Source organism: Schistocerca americana, chromosome 9, assembly GCF_021461395.2.
Source record: "Schistocerca americana isolate TAMUIC-IGC-003095 chromosome 9, iqSchAmer2.1, whole genome shotgun sequence".
In the NCBI taxonomy this organism is placed as follows: Eukaryota; Metazoa; Arthropoda; class Insecta; order Orthoptera; family Acrididae; genus Schistocerca; species Schistocerca americana.
The window spans coordinates 39,386,846-39,406,945 of NC_060127.1; the positions used below are offsets into that span (position 1 = coordinate 39,386,846).

The window sequence follows — 20,100 nt, forward strand, 5'->3', positions numbered from 1 at the left end:
GCATTTGTGTAAGTTGTCTGTGCTAACAGACAAGCAACAGTGAGTAAATTAACCACAGAAATCAAAGTGGGACGAATGACAGACATATCCATTAGGATAGTGGAGCGAAATTTGGTATTAATGGGCTATGACAACAGACGACTGACACGAATGTCTTTGCTAACAGTACAACATCGCCTCCAGCACCTCTCCTGGGCTCCTGATCATATCGGTTGGACCCTAGGTGACTGCAAAACTGTTACCTAGTCAGATGAGTCCCAATTTCAGTAGGCAAGAGCTGATGGTAGGGTTTGAGAGTGGTGCAGACCCCACAAGCCATGGACCTAGTTGCCAACAAAGCAGTGTGCAAGCCAGTGGCTCCTTAATGATGGGTTCTGTATTTACATGGAGTGTACTGCACTGTCTGGTCCAACTGTGCCACTCAATGACTGGAAATGGTTATGTTCAGCTAGTTGGAGAACATTTGCTGCCATTCGTGGACTGCATGATCGCGAACAATGAAAGAATCTTTGTGGATGACAGTGTGCCATGTCACTGATCCACAATTGGTTGTAATTGGTTTGAAGAACATTCTGGACAATTTGAGCGAATGAATCGGCTACCCAGACCACATGACGTCAACCCCATCAATCATGTATGGGACATAATTGAGATGTCAGTCTGTTGACAAAATCCTGCACTGGCAGCACTTTTGCATTTATGGGCAGCTATAGTGGCAGCACGGTTCAGTATTTCTGTAAGGGATTTCCAACGACTCATTGAGTTCACATCATGTGGAGTTACTGCACTGTGCCGGGCAAAAGCAGATCCAGCACAATATTAGGATGTATCTCACCACTTTTGTCACCTCAGTGTAATTTTTATTTATTTTTATGGTGGGGTTTTGTAGGTTTGATTTACTGAGCTGTGGCTTTGGTAACTTCCATAGGGTGGTAACATTAACATGGTACAGATTTTGTGTAAAGAGAAGTTATTCTTTTTGGAATTGTGTGAATAATAATATTGGTTCAGTTTGTATAATTTTTGAAGGCTGCTTAACTGCAGTATAAGTTCAAGCTTATTCTCATTTTCGCCAAGAAAGGGCAGCATGTGGGCTAATTACTCGGTTCAGTTTGTAGTCTGGTACAAATGTCAGACTGAAGTTACTATAGCAGTGCATCACTCTCCATAGGCTTTCCATAATAGGGTGTTAGAACTTTTGCAGGGCATGTGAGCATTAAGCTCGTGGTGTCTGTTCTGTGACACTGATGAGCATCGATATCCTCCTGTTCACCACCGAAGTATCTTCCAGGAAGGGATCCCGGATTGTAGCCTGGGAAGGACACCTGTCTTAAGGGGCTGCCTTATTTTTATATTTAGTCCTAACATTCCTAACCTTTCTTTTCATTTCTTGCTTCCCCTTATGGGGTACCATTCTTTTGTTTCATCCATATTGGAGCATTCCATCCCGTGAACCCATCTACTTTCTGGTACCATCTTGAAGCAGCTTCGAAATAGCCCCTAATCAAAATATTCCTTAAGATTTTTCTAAGTATGAAATCATATTAAATATTATATTAAAAAATATTGTGTCTGCAATTTTGTCATATGATGACATGATGGAGACCGTGGCTGTTATTTGAAGACAAAAGTTGATGGCATTGGGACAGCAACCAGCCACAAATTTACTTTCAGTTCCTTTATTCAAAGGGTACCGTTACCAGTTTCAAATCATTGTGATTCATCTTATTGTGTCTATCAAATATGGAATATGTATTTTTTGTAATAGAGTAAAATAAGTGAAGAGTGTGGTATGGCCAGATGTGACAGGTCCCTCAAAGTAGAACATAGTGGCATTTGGTATACATTGAGTTTCTTTTGTAAAGAACAGATGATGATAATCAAGAAAAAGTAAACATGATTAATACTGGAGTATTTATTGTATAATTAAAAGGAAGGATTCTTGTTACAACATTTCATATTTGAATTAAATGGCTGAGAGAGTATAAAATTTGCTGTTGTTTTATCGGTAATTATTCTTTAGTCGATTGATCGGTTACTTCCATATTGTAGTAGTCTAAAAATGGACAAGTGTGACGAATCTCGCATTAGTGAGATATTGGTCATAAGTTGCATAGTGTCATCTTCATGGTATTTAAAGTTACCTTTAGTTTGTATAGATGTTAGTTTAGATCACATTCTGTTGTTTTTGTGTTTGTCAGTCTGAAGCATTCCTTTTGGGCTTTGTGTGACAGAGAGAGTAGTCTTGTGCCACCTGACGTCATCACGAATAAAGCGAGATCTCCGTATTGTACACTGCTCTGAGAAATAGCGATGGCCCGATCCTCCCGCAGACAATAATGTCAGATTTATTGGGAGCTTGACAGCTTTTACCACTTACAGAAGTATTTGACAGTCACAGGGTCTCAATATGACTTAGAAAATAGAAGCACGCTTACTCATTTGTGTGGGGGCAGCCTATGTGAGCATATAGAATCTGGCTGAATTAAATTCTGAAATTTTCCCACAAGCTTTAGAGACATGAAAGTTTGTGTGTCCTCATCACCTATAAAAGAGCTAGCGTGTGTCCAACTAATGCAACTAACAACAAAAGGACGAGGGTAGTCCAGAAAGTTGTTACTTGTATGCATATGATATCCTATACTTGTTCAAATATTAGTTTTGTACTGTTGTTATTTGTTTGAGGTTCTCCTCAGGAGTCATGCAACGCATGGAGTTTGACAGCAGACCCTCTATATACTCCTTCCACCTTTCTGCTTTCCCTTCTTTGCTTAGAACTGGGTTTCCATCTGAGCTCTTGATATTCATGCAAATGGTTCTCTTTTCTCCAAAGGTCTCTTTAAATATCCTGTAGGTAGTATCTATCTTACCCCTAGTGATATGCGCCTCTACATTCTTACATTTGTCCTCTAGCCATAGGATATACAGCTATTTTTGATCCTCTCTCTAGGATGGGACTTACGTTCAGAGCGTGTTGCACTTGCCACAGTGGCGGCCGAATTACATTTTGTGGAGCAGCCACGGTAACTCAGCTGAGCTGGCTGACCAGTTTATCGAGCACTTTTTCACACTGTACGATGGTGAAGATCGGACTTGGCTTTGGGATCTGTACCATGAGGATGCCTACTTCTCTCTCTCTAGCACGTATCTTCCTGGACAGAGCACGGCAACCAGTGCGAGGTAAGTGCAACTCCACCAGCATTGTGTCATTGTCTGTTGCAGGCTCCTCGAGAATATAACGTGTCCAAATACAGGGTGACCTAAGGGAAAAATTGATGATTTTTCAGAAGAGCAGTAGTATATTGACCTTTAAGGAAAACATTTTCAAAATACAAAAGTGAAAGTTATTGTCCTCTGTTTCAGTTAAGTGGTCTCTCATAAAAAATCATGTCATCGTGGTGTCAGCCATTCTCCCAAATACAATTTTCAGCTCTTCCTAGTAGTTACTCTTAACTTGGACCAACAGGTACTGATCAACCGGAGCCACTGCGTCCTTATCTGCAGCTTTCAACTCCGTTAAAATACATAGACAAACTTTTTGAAATACCCCCACAATCAGTCAAATCTGGTGATCTTCCTGCCTTGAATATCTCTGAAAAGGGAAAAGATACCATTGCTTTCTTTTAAATAAACTTTTTAAAATTTTGCAACTGTGTAAGTATTTTAGGTGACAGATCTTCACATATTAATAGTGCAACAACAGATAATCTTTGACTGCTTTATGCCTTGTAATTTTATGAAAATACTTTTCTCGTTTTATCTGTCATTTAAAGCTTCCATATAAACAGGAAATCAATCGGAATAACTTCTTCAGACAGTGTAGGTTCTTTGCACGCTTCACCAATAAGATATTTATTTTCACGCTTTGCAGTAGTATAAATTCGATTATAGAAGGAGTTAGCATCCCGCTCAGCATTATACAGTTTTCCAATAAATTACGAGAATGACAATTTTCAGTATGCAGTACAATATAAAACTGTCTATTACAAATGTTAAATTCATACAATTTTTCTCGTCTCTTTTCTTTGTTTTACAATTATGACAACAGTAATAATGGTCACAGGAGAGACGATAAAACGTCAGTACCTTCTGTCCTGCATATCTTGCTAGACAAAGACTTCTGAGTATTAGAAGAGTTCATCTCGCAAAACGGGAGTGCAGAAGATGCGTCTTGCTCAGATATATGGTTAGGTCTTTGTTCAAGTCGTGATCCTATACCCAGTGTTCAGCTTCCAGGGAATTGCAAGGTTAGTGTAAGTCTGTCGCTGCATGGTGAAGTCTTAAAATTTAAATTTTTGTCATTATTTGGTGGAATGTTATGTATGGGTTACTCTGCTGTATGAAATCATATGTTGTACATAAATGAGGCAGCAGAAAAAGTATGGACACTCTGGAACTGTGCCTTCGAAGGAGAGTGCCATGCATCTCATTGGTAAAACACAATGGCAGTGAGAAAATACCATTATGGTGAAATTGCAAAACCGGGCTGCCAAGTGTCATCAATCACAGGTAGATTGTGTACCTGAAACATGTGTTGCATAACGAGAAATACGAACTTCAATATTTTGTTTTGGACATGGTGTCATCATTGAGTACGCAGAAGATTGACGTGTAGTTTGTACAGTGATCACCATTTTGTGTGAGGCTGGGTATGGCCTACAGGGGAAGGGGATGAAGGGCAGAATAAGAATTGTAGGAAACCTAGGTTTCAGTTTAAGCGCGGCTTGGAATTTGGCAACAAACTTACTGATTTCTAGATAATCATCTAATGTGTCAGACTAAAAATGCTGCCTTGGCATTTGAGCAGCTATTTTTCTCTTTCGGTATAACATGGGAGTGCCAAACTCAGAGTTTAATAACCAAGAATGTGGTGAGAGTGGTACCCTTGATGACTGCACAACACGAAGCTTTATGCCTCACCTGGAGCTGTCAACACTGACTTTGGTTTGTTGATGACTGGAAACATGTTGCCTGATCAGACGAGTCGCATTTCAAGCAGATGGATATGTATGGCTATGGAGACAAACTCTTGAATCCATGGACTCTGCAAGTCAGCAGGGGACTGATCAAGCTGAAGGAGGCTTTGTAATGGCATTGGGCGTGTGCAGTTGGAGTGATATGGGATCCATGACACTTCTAGATATGACTCTGATAGGTGACACGTGTCACCTGCATCCATTCATGCCCACTGTGCGTTCCAACAGACTTAGGCAATTCCAGCAGGTCAATGTGACACCCCACATGTCCAAAATTGCTACAGAGCGGCTCCAGAAACACTCTTCTGAGTTCAAACACTTCCGCTGGCCACCAAACTCCCCAGACATGAACATTATTGGGCATATCTGGGATGCCTTGCAACGTGCTGTTCGGGAGAGATCTCCACCCCCTCGCGCTCTTATCGATTTATGGACAGCCCTGCAGGATTCATGGTGTCATTTCGCTCCAGCACTACTTCAGACATTAGTTGAGTCCATGACACATCGTGTTGCGGCACTTACGTGTGCTTGCGGCGGCCCTACATGATATTTGGCAGGTGCACCAATTTCTTTGGCTCTTCTGTGTACATCTGTGCTGATGCGAACAAATTCCGTGGGGATAATGCTGTGAACATCGAAAAAGGCAATTAGCGTTGTCTGTCTTCACTTTGGATTAGCGATTCACACCTTCTTCAGTCTCGATGAACCAGCGGCTGGCTTATCCTGGTTTTTGTCGTTCTGTGGTAGGTTCATGCTGACAGCACCAAGTCTCGTCACCCCTGACAAATTTTTCAATAGAAAGATTGTAAGTGTTTTGCATTTCAATCAAGTCACAGCAGATAGCCATGTGTTGTTGTTGTTGCTGTTTTTGTTTGGGAGTCAAGGTGTGCAGGAAAAGCTTTGCACAACACTTTTGTCTTCTTTATAACATTGAGGTGAATGTCTTGAATGCTTGATTTAAAGATGTTTAGTTCTTCAATGATAGCTCTGTATGAGAAATGATGGTCAGTTTTCAGGAGGTCACAGATTTTCTCTATACTTTTGTCAGGTGTACTCACGGCAACTCTCATGTCCTCTAGTGACACCTTGCAATGACACAGGCTAGTGTAGAATCTGATTTCCTTATTTCAATGAAGAATCAGATAGAAAGATCAGAATTGTGCAAAATTTTCCTATTTACTGTAAATCGTGATCGTTCTCAAATTGCAATGTGTCATCAGCCTGCACATGTAATTATTCAAAATACTATGCCATTAAACATTAAATTGTTATTATTCTATGTAAAACTGCTTTCTAGAACATACTGTTAGGACATGAAATTACTTTCAAATATTTGCACTATTTATGCCAAACATTTGACTGTATAAATTTGTTAAACATGTGTCAAAAACTCAGAAATAATGTCAGTGACAAAAACAAATGTGTAATTAAAATTTAAATTAACCTTTTCCTGTATCATTTGCTTTCAAAACGCATTTCTCTAATTTGCAATCTAAATATTTATTGCTATCTACATTCTGCTTATATAATATGTGTTAACATATTTTGCTATAATGAATCGTGTATGCATCTAAACAGCATTATATATATTTACCCTTGTTGAATGTAACAGTATTATGAAAAGGATAGTTGCTACTCACCATATAGTGGAGATGCTGAGTTGCAGATAGTCACAACAAAAAGACTTCACAAAATAAACTTTCAACCAACAAGGCCTTAGTCAAAAACAGACAGATGACCACAGTATCTGTCAGCTGAAGCCAGACTACGAGCAGCAGCAAGCAGCAGCACATAATTGGAGAGGCAGCTGGGTGGGGGTGAGGAGGAGACTGGGGTGTGGAGGGGCAGGGATAGCAGGGCAGGGTTTCAGATGTTGACCTCCACCTCAAAGATAGGTACATCAGTACCTGTGTCCATATCGAACCTACCAACTGGCAGCAATACCTCCACTTAGACAGCTGCGACCTGTTCCTTACCAAGAAGTCCCTTCCGTACAGCCTAGCCATCCATGGCCTTCACATCTACAGTGACGAGCAGCCCCTCTCAAAATATGCTGAGGGTCTTACTGAGGCCTTTGCAGATCATAATTAACCTTCCAACCTTGGTACAAAAACAAATCTCCTGTCACAAAACAAATCTTCCCTGTCACTCACCACCTACCAAATTCCCACTGTCCGGCCACAGAAGAGCATTTCCCTTGTAACTCAGTACCACCCAGGTCTGGAGCAACTGAATTACATTTTCTGCCAGGGTTTTGACTACCTCTCGTCGTGCCCTGAAATGAGGAATGTCCTACCCACCCCTCCAACAGTCATATTCTGCCACCCACCGAACCTACACAATATCCTTGTCCATCCCTCCACAACACCTGCTCCCAATCCCTTGCTCATGGCTCATATCCCTGTAATAGACCCAGATGCAAGACGTGTCCCATACATATTCCCATCACCACCACCTGTTCCAGTCCGTTCACAAACATCACCTGTCCCATCAAAAGAAGGGCTACCTGTGAAATCAGTCACGTCAGCTACAAAATAAGGTGCAACCACTGTGCTGCATTCTACGTGGGCATGACAACCGCATGAATGACCACCAACAGAGTGTGGCTAAGAAACAACTGGACCACCCTGTTGCTGAGCATGCCGCCCAACACGACATTCTTCATTTCAGTGACTGCTTTGCACCCTGTGCCAAACGGATCCTTTCCATCAACACCAGCTTTTCTGAGTTGTGCAAGTGGGAACACTCCTTGAAATATATCCTACGTTTCAGTAACTCTCCTGGCCTCAACCTTCGTTAGTCGCTGTCCTCATACATCTAAGCCCTTCTCCATTCCTATTCCAGCACTACACAGCCCTCTATTCCACCAGGCATCCAGTCTTTTCACTTGTCTCCTTTTCCACTCCCTCCCCACCCTTCCACTTGCTCTCTGTCTAACGTCCCGACCACACCTAGCTGTCCTACCACTCTCCACCTCGTCCCTGCATGCTCGCCAGCAGCACTTTTCCATCTACCACCGCTACTGTGCTATCCTTCCCACTCCATGTCCCAGCTCCCTCCTCCTCACCCCCACCCAGTTACCTCTCCCATTGTGCACTGCTGCTGCTGTTCGTAGGTGGGCTTCAGCTGCCAGAGGCTGTAGTCGTGTGTGTGAGTTGTATTTTCATGGGTTGTGTGTGTGTGTGTGTGTGTGTGTGTGTGTTTTGTCTGTTTTTGACAAAGGCCTTGTTGGCCAAAAGCTTATTTTGTGACTGTCTTTTAGTTTTGCCTCTCTGCGACTCAGCAACTCCGCTATATGTTGAGTATCAACTATCCTTTTCATAATATTGTTACAGTCCATCCTGAATTTTCCATTGTTTGATTATACCATTGTTCTACGTTAATTATACAATAGCATCTCCTGCCAATTTAATGTGTCTTTAGTTTTGACTCTGATTTTAGTCCGCATTGAATTGAAGTTGTGTCTTGTCTCAAGATGTAATTGAAACTATATTAAAGTTCATCGGCATGCATTGTTCAGTGTCAAAAGTGAAATTATAATCTGGTACAAAGTGAAATTAATAAATGGAAGAACATGTAGACAAAAAATGCCCAATTAATTATTGCAGTGATTTACCTTGGGTAGTAATTGAATCCCCATGGTTCAGTACAATTTGTAACCCACCAGTATCCGAGAGCGCTAACGCGCTGCTTCCTGGACTCGGGTAGGCACGCCGGCCCCGGATCGAAACCGCTCGGCTGATTAACGATGAGGGCCGGTGTGCCGGCCAGCCTGGATGTGGTTTTTAGGCAGTTTTCCACATCCCGCTAGGTGAATACCGGGCTGGTCCCCACGTTCCGCCTCAGTTATACGCGCCACAGACATTTGAAACACGTTCACACTATTTCGTGATTTACACTAGATGCAGCCAGCTGGGGTACACTGATTCCATCCTTGGGGGGTACGGGGTGGTGGCAGGAAGGGCATCTGACCACCGCTTAAACTAACCTTACCAAATCCGTTCTAACCTCGCCGACCCTGCGGTCGCTGAGGGACTATGGTGTAAGCGAAAGAGAGAAAGAAAGGTTCAGTACAATTTGTAGAAGTAATTTTAATTCAACATTACCATTCAGTGCTATCAACTCGCACTGATACTCATCTGCTTGATCCAATAATATCACCTGAAAATAAAAATTTAGCCACTTCTGAAACTTCTATTAATGAATACATATTTCCCGCCTTTAATCAGAGTGTAGTGTTTGAACCTGTCCTTGAAAATGTTTTAAACAGTCCTGAACTACATCACATTTTGGAAAATGTCAGCATAATATACTGTGTTTTGTCTGTGTTACACCTGTCTCTGTTTCTCCACTTTCTTTAGGCTGAGCTCCTACCTAACAGAGTGCCGTAATCTCTTACACAAATCTAATAAACAGAAACTTCAGGCCGCACTGTGCCATGGTGCGGAGAGAGTTCTCGCAAAACTTGAGAAGCTACCACGGACTCAACACGACCCTTACTCCTTCACTGTGGATCTGCTACATCATTCTGTAAGTAGAAAATTTTACTAGTGCTGTATTACCCATTCTTTACAGTTTCATCATTTACAAGTTTTGTTTTTGCTCTGACATTACAAATCAGAGGAGGGATGCAAGTGAAGCTTAAAGAAAATTATCATCACTAACAGATGAAAGTGGCACAGTCTGTTCTTTCCTCCACCTCCTATTTTTCTTCCTCTTCTTTGGATGACTCGAGCAAACAAAATTGTTGTGAAACTAAATCTTAAATGATATTATTTTTTACATCTTTGTCAGCTCTCTCTCAGTTGTCAAACAGGACAGTGATTGCAACAACTTTTAGCAAAGGCAATACTATGTGAAGAACTACATATTTATAAGGGTTGGAACTTTAATAGCAGCAACTATTTATTTACAACTTATACAAAATACATACAATTTCAAGGTTTTACTGTCCTTCAAAGTAGTCACCAGTACTATACATAAACCATAGTCAGCAATGTGGAAGTCATAGGATAGCCTTAGCAATTCCAATGTGTCGATAGTTTGAGTGGAGCAGTCTGTCTCTGTAACAGTTATGAGGCAAATTCCATGAAACGCTTCCTTCAATTTAGAAACTAATTTGAAGTCACAAAGGCTTCAACCCAGGGAATGTGGTGGGCGGTACAGCACTTCCCAGTTGTATCGATCCAACAAATCGGTCACAACTTGCACCATAATCGCCAAGTAAAATGCTGTGTGGGTCCTGCACAAAGTGTCGCTGTCTTTTTCTCTAAGCTGGTTGTGAGTTGTTTTTCGAAAACCATTCATCAGTCTATGTGAAAAGTGTGATGATCATACGGCCTGCAACTCGTTGTAAACCACTGGAGTCCTTGCTGTTTAAATGGTTCATACCAGCAGGGGTTATCCTTGGTCCACTAGTGCAGACTCAGTCTTTCAATCCCTTTGTTGATACAAAAATTAGTCCCAATTGCTTTAGAAACAATGTTACAGGTAAAGTTATTGACTTACATTTTGTCATTTTTTATATATTTTTTATGACACAAGCACATATTGCAATTTTAAGCCCCATTTAAATTAGCCGCTTCCTTGTCTCAGTCGACTGCTTGTGATGAGAGAGTCTACAACAACATCCATAGCATTTAATTCGTGTACTGAGAATCATGTGTCACAAGTGGTTGTTTTCATTTAAAAGTCAGAGTAAAATTGTGTGTGCTGTGAGAACTGTCTGCAGTGCAGTTTGGCACCTGAATGATAAAAGCGGGGCTACGAGGGATAGCGGTTTTTATGAAAAAATTTGAAGTGTAGCGACAGGATATAGGAACAAGCAATAATAATAATGTGTATTAATGACAAAAGCAAAATTCTTGACAAAGATTTATAGTAAATTCTCCACACTCTTGAGAACTGGAAGGTTAAAAACTGTTTCACAAACCATTTCAAAACACATTTGTGTTTATTTTCTTCAGAAATTATATGCATATAAGCACAGCAAACACCCTTTAAAATTTATCCTTTGTAAATGCCAGATAGTTTCGATGCTATCTTTCTATTTTAGCATAGCTGGCTTTTACACTGCTGAAGCAATTTTCATTAAAAAAATATATATTTACTCAAAACTGGTTATAATGACATCAAAGAGACTGGTCGCTGTAGCCGATAGTCGCACAGACTGGCTTTTTCTTCATTTGTACCATCAGCTGTTGCTGAAAACATGTTACCGTCACTGTGAGATGGTGAAGAAAGATCTCTTAAATCCTGCTTGTTAGAAACAATAGTCACTTGTGCTGTAAGTGACATTTTTGCTTACTTCCAATATCATTAAAATTGCACCAAGAGCATTGAAAACTTTCTTTACCTATTTTGGGTTTTTGCAACATGTCCATCATTCTAATTGATGTTTGGAGAATCAAAGCACAAGCTTTATGCCAAGCAGATTGTCAGCTACTGGACGAGCAGGGCAGTTAACAAACCAGGAGAACATTTCTTCATTTAATTGATTTCAGCTGAAAGTCCTAGTTATGCAACCATTTTTCAAAAATGATAGATGTCATGCAAGATTTTGCATTTATTCATAAACTACAGATAGGGAGTGAATGTTTTCAAAACATATATATTTTCTCTATTTTCGATTTACTAAAAGCTTTTCTCTACATGGGCCTGTCATATTTGCAGAAACCGTAACTGTGATTCTTGCCTTACACTTTTCCATGCGAACGTTGTTCTCCTTTAAATTTCAGTGTCTTATCTGCAGTTATGTTATAAAACAAGCGAGTTTCATCTGGACTGAATGTATCATCTGGCTCAAACCTTCACAAAAAGACAGGCCAATTCTCAGATAGCCATCCAGTCGTCTGTTACGCCATCAGGTACACCGGCAGCTTCCTCACAATTTTTTGTGGCAATAATGTCATGGCGAGCTCAAGAACATTGCATCCGAGGTGAAGAACAATTGAAGTTCAGATTTCCCAACAGATGTGCAACTTCAATGGTTTTTGCTTGAAGAACAGAACCATTAATCAGCACATTATTTGGTCTTTGACACTTGAAACGTGTAAGTGAAGCTTCTTCCATATCTCTCTTAGATGATATTGCCTACTTGATTTTTGAACACTTGTGTTCAAAAGAGACTGTATTTTCTTTCTGACCTTCCAAATTGTAGAAATCACTGAGTTGGGACATCCAGTTCCTTCACATTGCTGACATTTGTTTCCTCATTTTGTAATTGCTTTATGAGTTACACTTCTTTAACATCGATTTTTACTTGAGCTGGCTGTTCAATTCACATATTAATTTGAAACTAATAATCTACAGAAAACAAGAGTTTGAAAATAAGCATTACACTGCGTTTAATAATTCCCAAATACGTAACAAACAAAAATGAATGTTGGATGTTATAGCCGATATACTTACCTGAAAATATAATAAAAATATGTTGTTTTATGTGATAAGTCACAATAAGGAGTGTCATAGTAAGCAGTTTTTTTAGTATAACATTTACAGAGGATTTAGACATGGCTGCTAGACAATATGTCATCAAAAGCAATGTCACTATAAGTGGTATACGTAAACTGTATTTATATTCCTATTTATGCCTAGTGTAGGTTTTTTTTCTTTTTGCAGATGTTGTAAAATCAACATACCATTTTGATGACAAGATGTTCGATTTATTTTGTGAGAGAACGAAAGTAAGAAAAGTATCGAGTCCTTGTGCAACCTTTGCATTGTGTCAAGAAAGATAATGAGGACAGGTGTTTACAAGGTAGAATGCGAATGCGGAGGGGCATACATCGGCAAGACTGGTAGGCCGATAGCAACGTGCATTCGGCAACACAAGCGCTATATTCGTCTAGGGCAACACAACAAATCTGCAGTGGCAGAACATCAGCAAGACTGCGGAAAAGAAATAAATTCAATGAAGCCTGTGTGTTGGCAAAGCAGCCGGTTATGACGAAATGCAAAATCAGAGGGGCCATCGAACTACTTAAACACCCTAATAACATGAACAGGGAGAATGGACTCAGGCTTGCCCCATCTTGGCTGCCAGCAATCAGAGCCCAACAGACCGCACTGTCGACACGAGCACTACCAGCGAGTAACTGCCGTCGCGCGACTGACACCCAGCATTCAGCCAACTTCTCTTTCGACAGTGACCACCAACCACGGCACATATCATAAGAGCCAATAGACAACAGAGGCTACGTTCTCCCTCCACTGCAATAACGTATTAAAATAAAGTTCCCTCTCCTTCTTCCTTAAGTGACCAATGAAACTAACTACCTTTTTAAAATTATGACGTAATGGCATGTGCAGTGAACAATGACAACAAAATATAAAGGACACTGCATAGCTAGAACGCACCATTAGACCCAGAAGACCGTGACCAAAACGTTGATTTTTCTCCAGCAGCAGTAGTTTTAGACACTAGCATGCGGTACCGTACCCAGAAAGCTTTTATGTCGACTGTCTCTGGCCACGGAAGCCCACGCAATTATCTTACTATCGCTTTTGTTATCAGCTGCCTGTAAACTGTACTCTGATCAATAAAAGTTTTGAAAAATACAGCTCAGATAAGTTTTGAGATTTCGTATATACTTGGTGCATGTGTTATGAATGTTACAGAGTGCAAAAAGTATTTTTATTAGGGGTAGTGTTATTGTAAGTGGAGTTATTCCATGTCACAATATTTTATTGTAGTTGTGGTGTAAAAATTATAAAAATAAAATTCCCATCACACTTCTCGGAGAGCCAGGCACACATTCGGCAATCTGTGATGCAGATTGTCTGCCACTAGGGAATGCAAGTGTTACAGTATTAATTAACAAGTGAAATTTGCCTTTCAGAGCATCATGATTTCCAGTTTAGGAAACTAGAGATTTCACACTGGCGTATCAGTTAAACCCCTTTGGACTGCCATGCACTTTGAGGACCACTGCGCCCCGAACACCTCTGTCAGTGTGATCCCGTGCCCGGAAGTTGTCCCGTGCTAGTGTCACAAACTGGTTTTCTTTTTTAACACACTTCCCAATACATTTACGCCTTAATGGTTTTTGTTGCTGATTGTAAAAACCTACCAATTTAAAAGGAAATAACCTTACTTCTCTCATCACTCTTTCAATAAATAAGTGAATATCTAGATTCAGGAATTGGAAAATTCTGTAAACTGCATGCGAAGTAACAGTGTCTGCTGTAAAGCTGTATGAAAAATTCCACTACATTCAAATGAATATTAAGCAGATAAACAGCAGTCGTGGAGTAGAACTCGGGCAGCAGCTTGTTTCAAAGTAGCACATTTCTTTGCAATCTACTCTATTAAGTTTAGATTATATAAGTGTAAATAGTGCTAAGCAGTGTATTGGTAGATTATTGTTAATATAATGTACAACATATACTTTGGCTCATTCCACATCCCTGAATATTATCCTTTTTGTCGGGCTCTATGGAATGTGACGAATGGACAAATGAAGAAATGAACGAATAATGTTGACTAACTCCCTGATAATCTGTGATAGCAACTAAAATGTTTCTCATTTATCTACCTGCCTGTCTGTCTAGTTGATCACTAAATTGTATGAAATGTTCAAATGTGTGTGAAATCTTATGGGACTTAACTGCTAAGGTCATCAGTCCCTAAGCTTACACACTACTTAACCTAAATTATTCTAAGGACAAACACACACCCATGCCCGAGGGAGGACTCGAACCTCCGCCGGGATCAGCCGCACAGTCCATGACTGCAGCGCCCTAGACCGCTCGGCTAATCCTGCGCGGCACTAAATTGTATGTAATACAGTCTGTGAAGAACTTGAGGTTGGTCACGGATGCATTGATGAAATGTTCCTGTAGTGTTTTTACTTCATTAAAGGGCCCTTGCATTCACCAGAAATTTCAAGAGTCTTCATAGACAAAAATCCAAAGGATTAAGATGGAGGGGATTAGCTGGCCAGTGTACTGGAATTACCTATCCAACCCATTGCCCATTAAATATTAGTGTGGCACACATTTGGACATTTCGGGAAAGATGGGCTGATGCTCTGTCACGCATTAACTACATTCCAGCCATTGTTGGAAGGGTACCTCCTCTAGCGGACGGGCAAGTCATTTGATAGGAACTGACAATACCTTGCACCAGTCAACCTGTTAGATCCTGTTTGTTGCCAATGATTCCTACCCATCCATTAACTGAAAATAGGTACTGATACCTTCCTTCTCCAACTGTGTGTGGATTTGCACCAATCCAAACATATTGGTTGTGAAAATTGACTGCCCCAACTTGCGTGGGATACTTTTCTCCGGTCATCGACAAGTCTATATGGAATCTGCATGAAGAATGAACAGAATGACCTCTTCATTGCTGACCAACGTGGTTTTCGAAAACATTGATAATGTGAAACCCAGCTCGCACTTTTCTCACACGACATACTAAAAGCTTTGGATTAAGGCAGCCAGGTAAATGCAGTTTTTCTTGATTTCCAATAAGCATTTGACTTAGCACTGCATCTAAACTTATTGCCAAAAATACGACCATATGGGGTATCGAGTGAGATTTGTGACTGGATTGAGGATTTTTTGGTAGGGAGGACACAGCATGTTATCTTGGATGGAGAGTGATTGTCAGATGTAGAAGTAACTTTGAGTGTGCCCCAGGGAAGTGTGGTGGGACCCTTGCCGTTCACATTGTATATTAATGACCTTACAGACAATATTCATAGTAAAGTTAGGCTTTTTGCAGAAGATGCAGTTATCTATAATGAGAGAAGCTGCACAAATATTCAGTCAGATCTTGATAGGACATGGTTCAGAGATTGACAAATTGTAGTATCCTATGACTACAAATCAGTGAGTCACTGTTGGAATCGGCCAATTCATACAAATACCTGGGTGTAACACTTTGTTGGTATATGAAGTGGAATGATTACATAGATTCACTGGTGGGTAAAGCATGTGGTAGACTTTGGTTTATTGATAGACTACTTTGTAAGTGGAATCTGTTTGCAAAATAGATTGCTTACAAATCACCCGTGTGACCAGTTCTAGAATATTGCTTTACTAAGTGGGATCCGTACCAACCAGGACTAACAGGGGAGGTAAAATTTAAAAATTTCTCGGTGAATCAACTGTTCAAAGAGATTTCGGGCTTGCAGCCGGTCGTCGTAAACTTCGTTACGCGATATTTCGGCTGGACAAGCTGAGCCTTGCAGTTCCACCAGCGAGGGCGCTGCCGCTGGGCGGTGTGGTTCTTCTGTCTCCGCGACTTCAGTGCATGCACAGCAGTACCATCAGTGCACTATATAAGACAGAGCAGAGAACGTCTTTGTCAGTCCTCATTCGGATCACCTGAAGATGAAGATGGCTGGCAGTTGTCCAGCCGAAATATTGTGTAATGAAGTTTACGACGACCGGCTGCAAGCCCGAAATCTCTTTTAACGGAGGATATTGAACATATACAGAGAAGAGCAGCACAAATGGTCACAGGTCTCATTAATCCATGGGAGAGTGTCACTGAGATACTGAAGGAACTGAAATGGCAGGCTCTTGAAGCTTCAATAACCGGCTTTAAATGATGACTCCAAGAATATACTACAATGCCCAACTTATGACTCACACATGGATTGTGAGGATAAGATCAGAATAATTACTGCACATGCAGAGGAATTCAAATAGTCATTCTTCCTATGCGCCATACGCGATCTGCCACGCACCTTATGGTGGTTTGCAGGATATAGATGTAGATGTAGAAGTGTGAGCGGAAGTCATTTGGTGTGGGATAAGCACAGTCCCAAATCAAGAGGTTTGACCGACTGCCACCTTGGTTGCTCTAGAGGCCCAGAATAATTTTAGATTTATTGCAGTGCAGGAGAGGTTGCATTCCTGCATACATTTTAAGTGTAATATTATCCTACATTTTAAAGGAGCACCACAACTATGTAGCTGTGTTCACAAGTGGGTATAAACAGAGGGATTCTGTTGGCTGCTCTGTTGTTTTTCCTGATTGTGCCCTCTGTCTTCAGTCGCTTCAAGGATACACTGTCTGCATTTCCAAATTTACGAAATATTGAGGGCGCTGGAGCAGATGAGATTTGTTGTGCCTGCTAAATTCCTACTCTTTTTCATCTCCCTGAGTGCCCTCCAACCTCTACAACACTTTCACCCAGCAGATGAAGTAGCCCAGGATGCCACTCTCCACGCACAAAGGCTGGGGAAGGAGGTTTCTTTCTGCTGGGTGCCAGACCACACAGTTATTGATGGGAATGAAATGGTGGACAAGGCAGGTGAGGTGGTGTCACGATCCTCAATTAGTTCGGTGTGCCATCTCCCTGCATGCTGTCAACTCGTTGTCAAGGTACAGAATCACATGTCAGTGGGAAGACTAGTGGCTGAAAGTTTCAAACAACAAACTGCACATGGTAAAGTCCACAACTTGGCTGTGGCATGTCTCCTCTCAGCCACACAGACGGGCTCTTCTCACTCATCTTCACAAAGGGCACAGCCCTCTGAAGCACAGCTTCTTGCTCTAAGGAGAGGACCCTCTGATGTGTGCTTGCTTGTGGTGCACAGATCACACGGCAGCAAATGTTACTAGACTGTGTTTTATATCCACACCACAGGGCACCAACTGTATTTTGAATGACAGTGACATGAATGTGGTACATCCTTCAAGGTTCCGTGCAGTGTCCGACGTATTCCGTAAAATTTTATGACTAGGTGTTTAATGTTTTGTCAGGATGACTGGCTTATCTATGTTTCTTATAAGTGATCAGTCAGCTGCATGTTTCTTGAATCTATTTTAATTTTGCTATTGTCTTACTTGTCTTGTACTTGGAAGTTTTAGAACATCTGACAACATTTAACACTGTCTCACATGGTTTGTGCTAGTGTGATTGAGCATGTGATCGTGGGTGAGATGAGGAGAGAATGAGTGCAATTTTATGTCAGATTGCTTTTTCTTTCTTTTATCATATTTTCTACGCTTTAACCACATTCGTGCCTGCTCATTTTCGTACGAGTGAGTGCTGATAATTCGTCATTGAGTTCCCCCAAACTGACAAACTACCACGTGACAAATCTCACCTGAAAACAGCTTTGCCTGTGAACAGCACTTTTGGTGCAAAAAGTGGATCTGCACTACATTTTTGCAACAGCCTTTGGCAGAACTGCATTCCAGCAGGCTGATTTTGTGGCCAAAGAGTTCAAACTCGCTGTATGTGCTACGAATATAGCAACTGTTCGTGCAAGGTCACCCAGACTAGAGGATGACTAAGCCTGATAGGTGCCAAAATTCTACATTGCATGACAATTTAATGGATCACTTTATCAAAACCCCGTAATTGTCTCCCACTGTGACACAAAAGTCGAAACTTGGTGCAAACACGTGTACAACTGTAATGGTGCAAAAGCTTGGCACCCTGTGACATCAGGTGTTACAGTTCTAACCCTGGGTTAGAGGGGCTGTGACGACCTTCCTATCATGTGTCTACAGTGACGTTGGACAGAACTGTGGGAAAATTGATGCCAATATGACATCATTAACCCACCTTACACATCACATGAACTTCTGAGCTGTGGCCTTTTTTTCACAGATGTCGCCCCGTGCCATTTGAAGTGTCGCTGAGCCCAAGGGTGACGTCACAGGGCACCACGCTTTTACACCATTACAGAAGAAGGTTTTAGGCATCTTTGCACCAAATTTCAAACTTGTATATAGCAATGGGTGAGAATTACAGAGTTTCAAAAAAGTTATTCTTTTATTCTGTTGTGCCATGTACGCCCACTAGTTCCAAAATCTTCCACGCATTGAATACTTGCTTCTCCTCAACAGGAGACAAATGGTGCAAAGTCTGCCACAATCCGCCATTGCTGGAACTATGGAGCCAGAGTTTGCTAATCACTGGAAGAGACGGCTGAATAATTGTGCATATGATACCAATGTTCTGGTAATTTTACAGTATGCGGGACACGTGCTCAGTGGAGCGCCCATTTTCAAGATTGTAATGGAAGATCGTGTCTGTCATTTCCCATGTAGAATAATAAGTTTCCATTGTGCTGGTAAGTGAATTATAAAACTACATTGTAAAATTCATTTCACAAACTGATAACAGCACAGACCAATTCATTAGGACTAATGTATATGCTGCACTTACCCAGAACTGTCAACACAGTTTACAGTGCACACACTTACCAATGTTTACTGTGTGCTTTGTCTATGGACAGTAACAAAGGGATGTATCATCATTTGTTTGCTGCATTCTGCAGGTCATTTGCCATAGCAAAGCACTTCCACTAGAACAGATATGTGTCACAGTGATCAAGATGAGCAAGTGCTCATAGCGTGTAAGATGTGCATTCTAGAGCTCGTGTTTACTGAATGTTTTGGCTTGTTTTTATCCATACTACCAATTCTCAAAATATGGAATACTTTTTTTCAACATCCTGTACAATCTGCTTTAAACATCACAGGTGATTGAAAACTTTTCTGTCTGTGAGTGGTAACATGTTATTGTGAAACATAATGTAAAGGACCTAGCTAGTGGGATAGTAAGTAACATCTGAGAACAAATGCAGTGTTTACACCATCTGACATGAAACTCTTGCAAAAGCAAAATTTAATTGCCCCCAGGTGGTCAGACAGCCAGCGAAGGTGATCATTTTGAATTCTTAGTACTGGGATCAGATGAAAAGCTTCCTTGGAATTACCACTTTCAAGATCTTGTGGAGAAAACTGGAGAACACACGCGTTCGATGTTTTTGTCGGTTTTTGAAATTGAACGTCTCCCTGAGCGATGTTCATCTTCTATATGTTCTCGGTCTTCCAAGAACGATTTGCGCCAGTAAAAAACTTGTGCACTTGATAAGAAATGTTCCCCATAGGCCTGTTTCAACTTTTCAAAACTCACACTCACAGGTTCCCCAATCTTAACACAAAACTTGATTGCTCTAAATTCCAGTGTTCCATTTTCATAACACACAACAAAAACACAACTTCACTGAAGACCCTATCAAAAATCAACATGATGGCTGTACAGAGCTTGGACTGAGCATCTGGAAGGGATGAACACGCTGGTCTAAAAAAGTACCACACAGTGTTGTTGTTATAGGTGACCAGACAATAAAAAAAGTTGCATAAGTT

The 20,100-nt window shown here is 41.0% G+C and overlaps 1 protein-coding gene across 1 annotated transcript in view; it reads left to right on the forward strand.

Moving 5' to 3' along the window:
• Positions 1-20,100, forward strand: part of LOC124551100 (nuclear RNA export factor 1-like) — a 137,933-nt gene that overhangs the window by 90,663 nt on the left and 27,170 nt on the right. The window contains exons 12-13 of the mRNA XM_047126029.1: positions 2,951-3,180; positions 9,338-9,506. Coding sequence (XP_046981985.1) covers positions 2,951-3,180; positions 9,338-9,506 — 399 coding nt within the window. The remainder of the gene's footprint in view (positions 1-2,950; positions 3,181-9,337; positions 9,507-20,100) is intronic.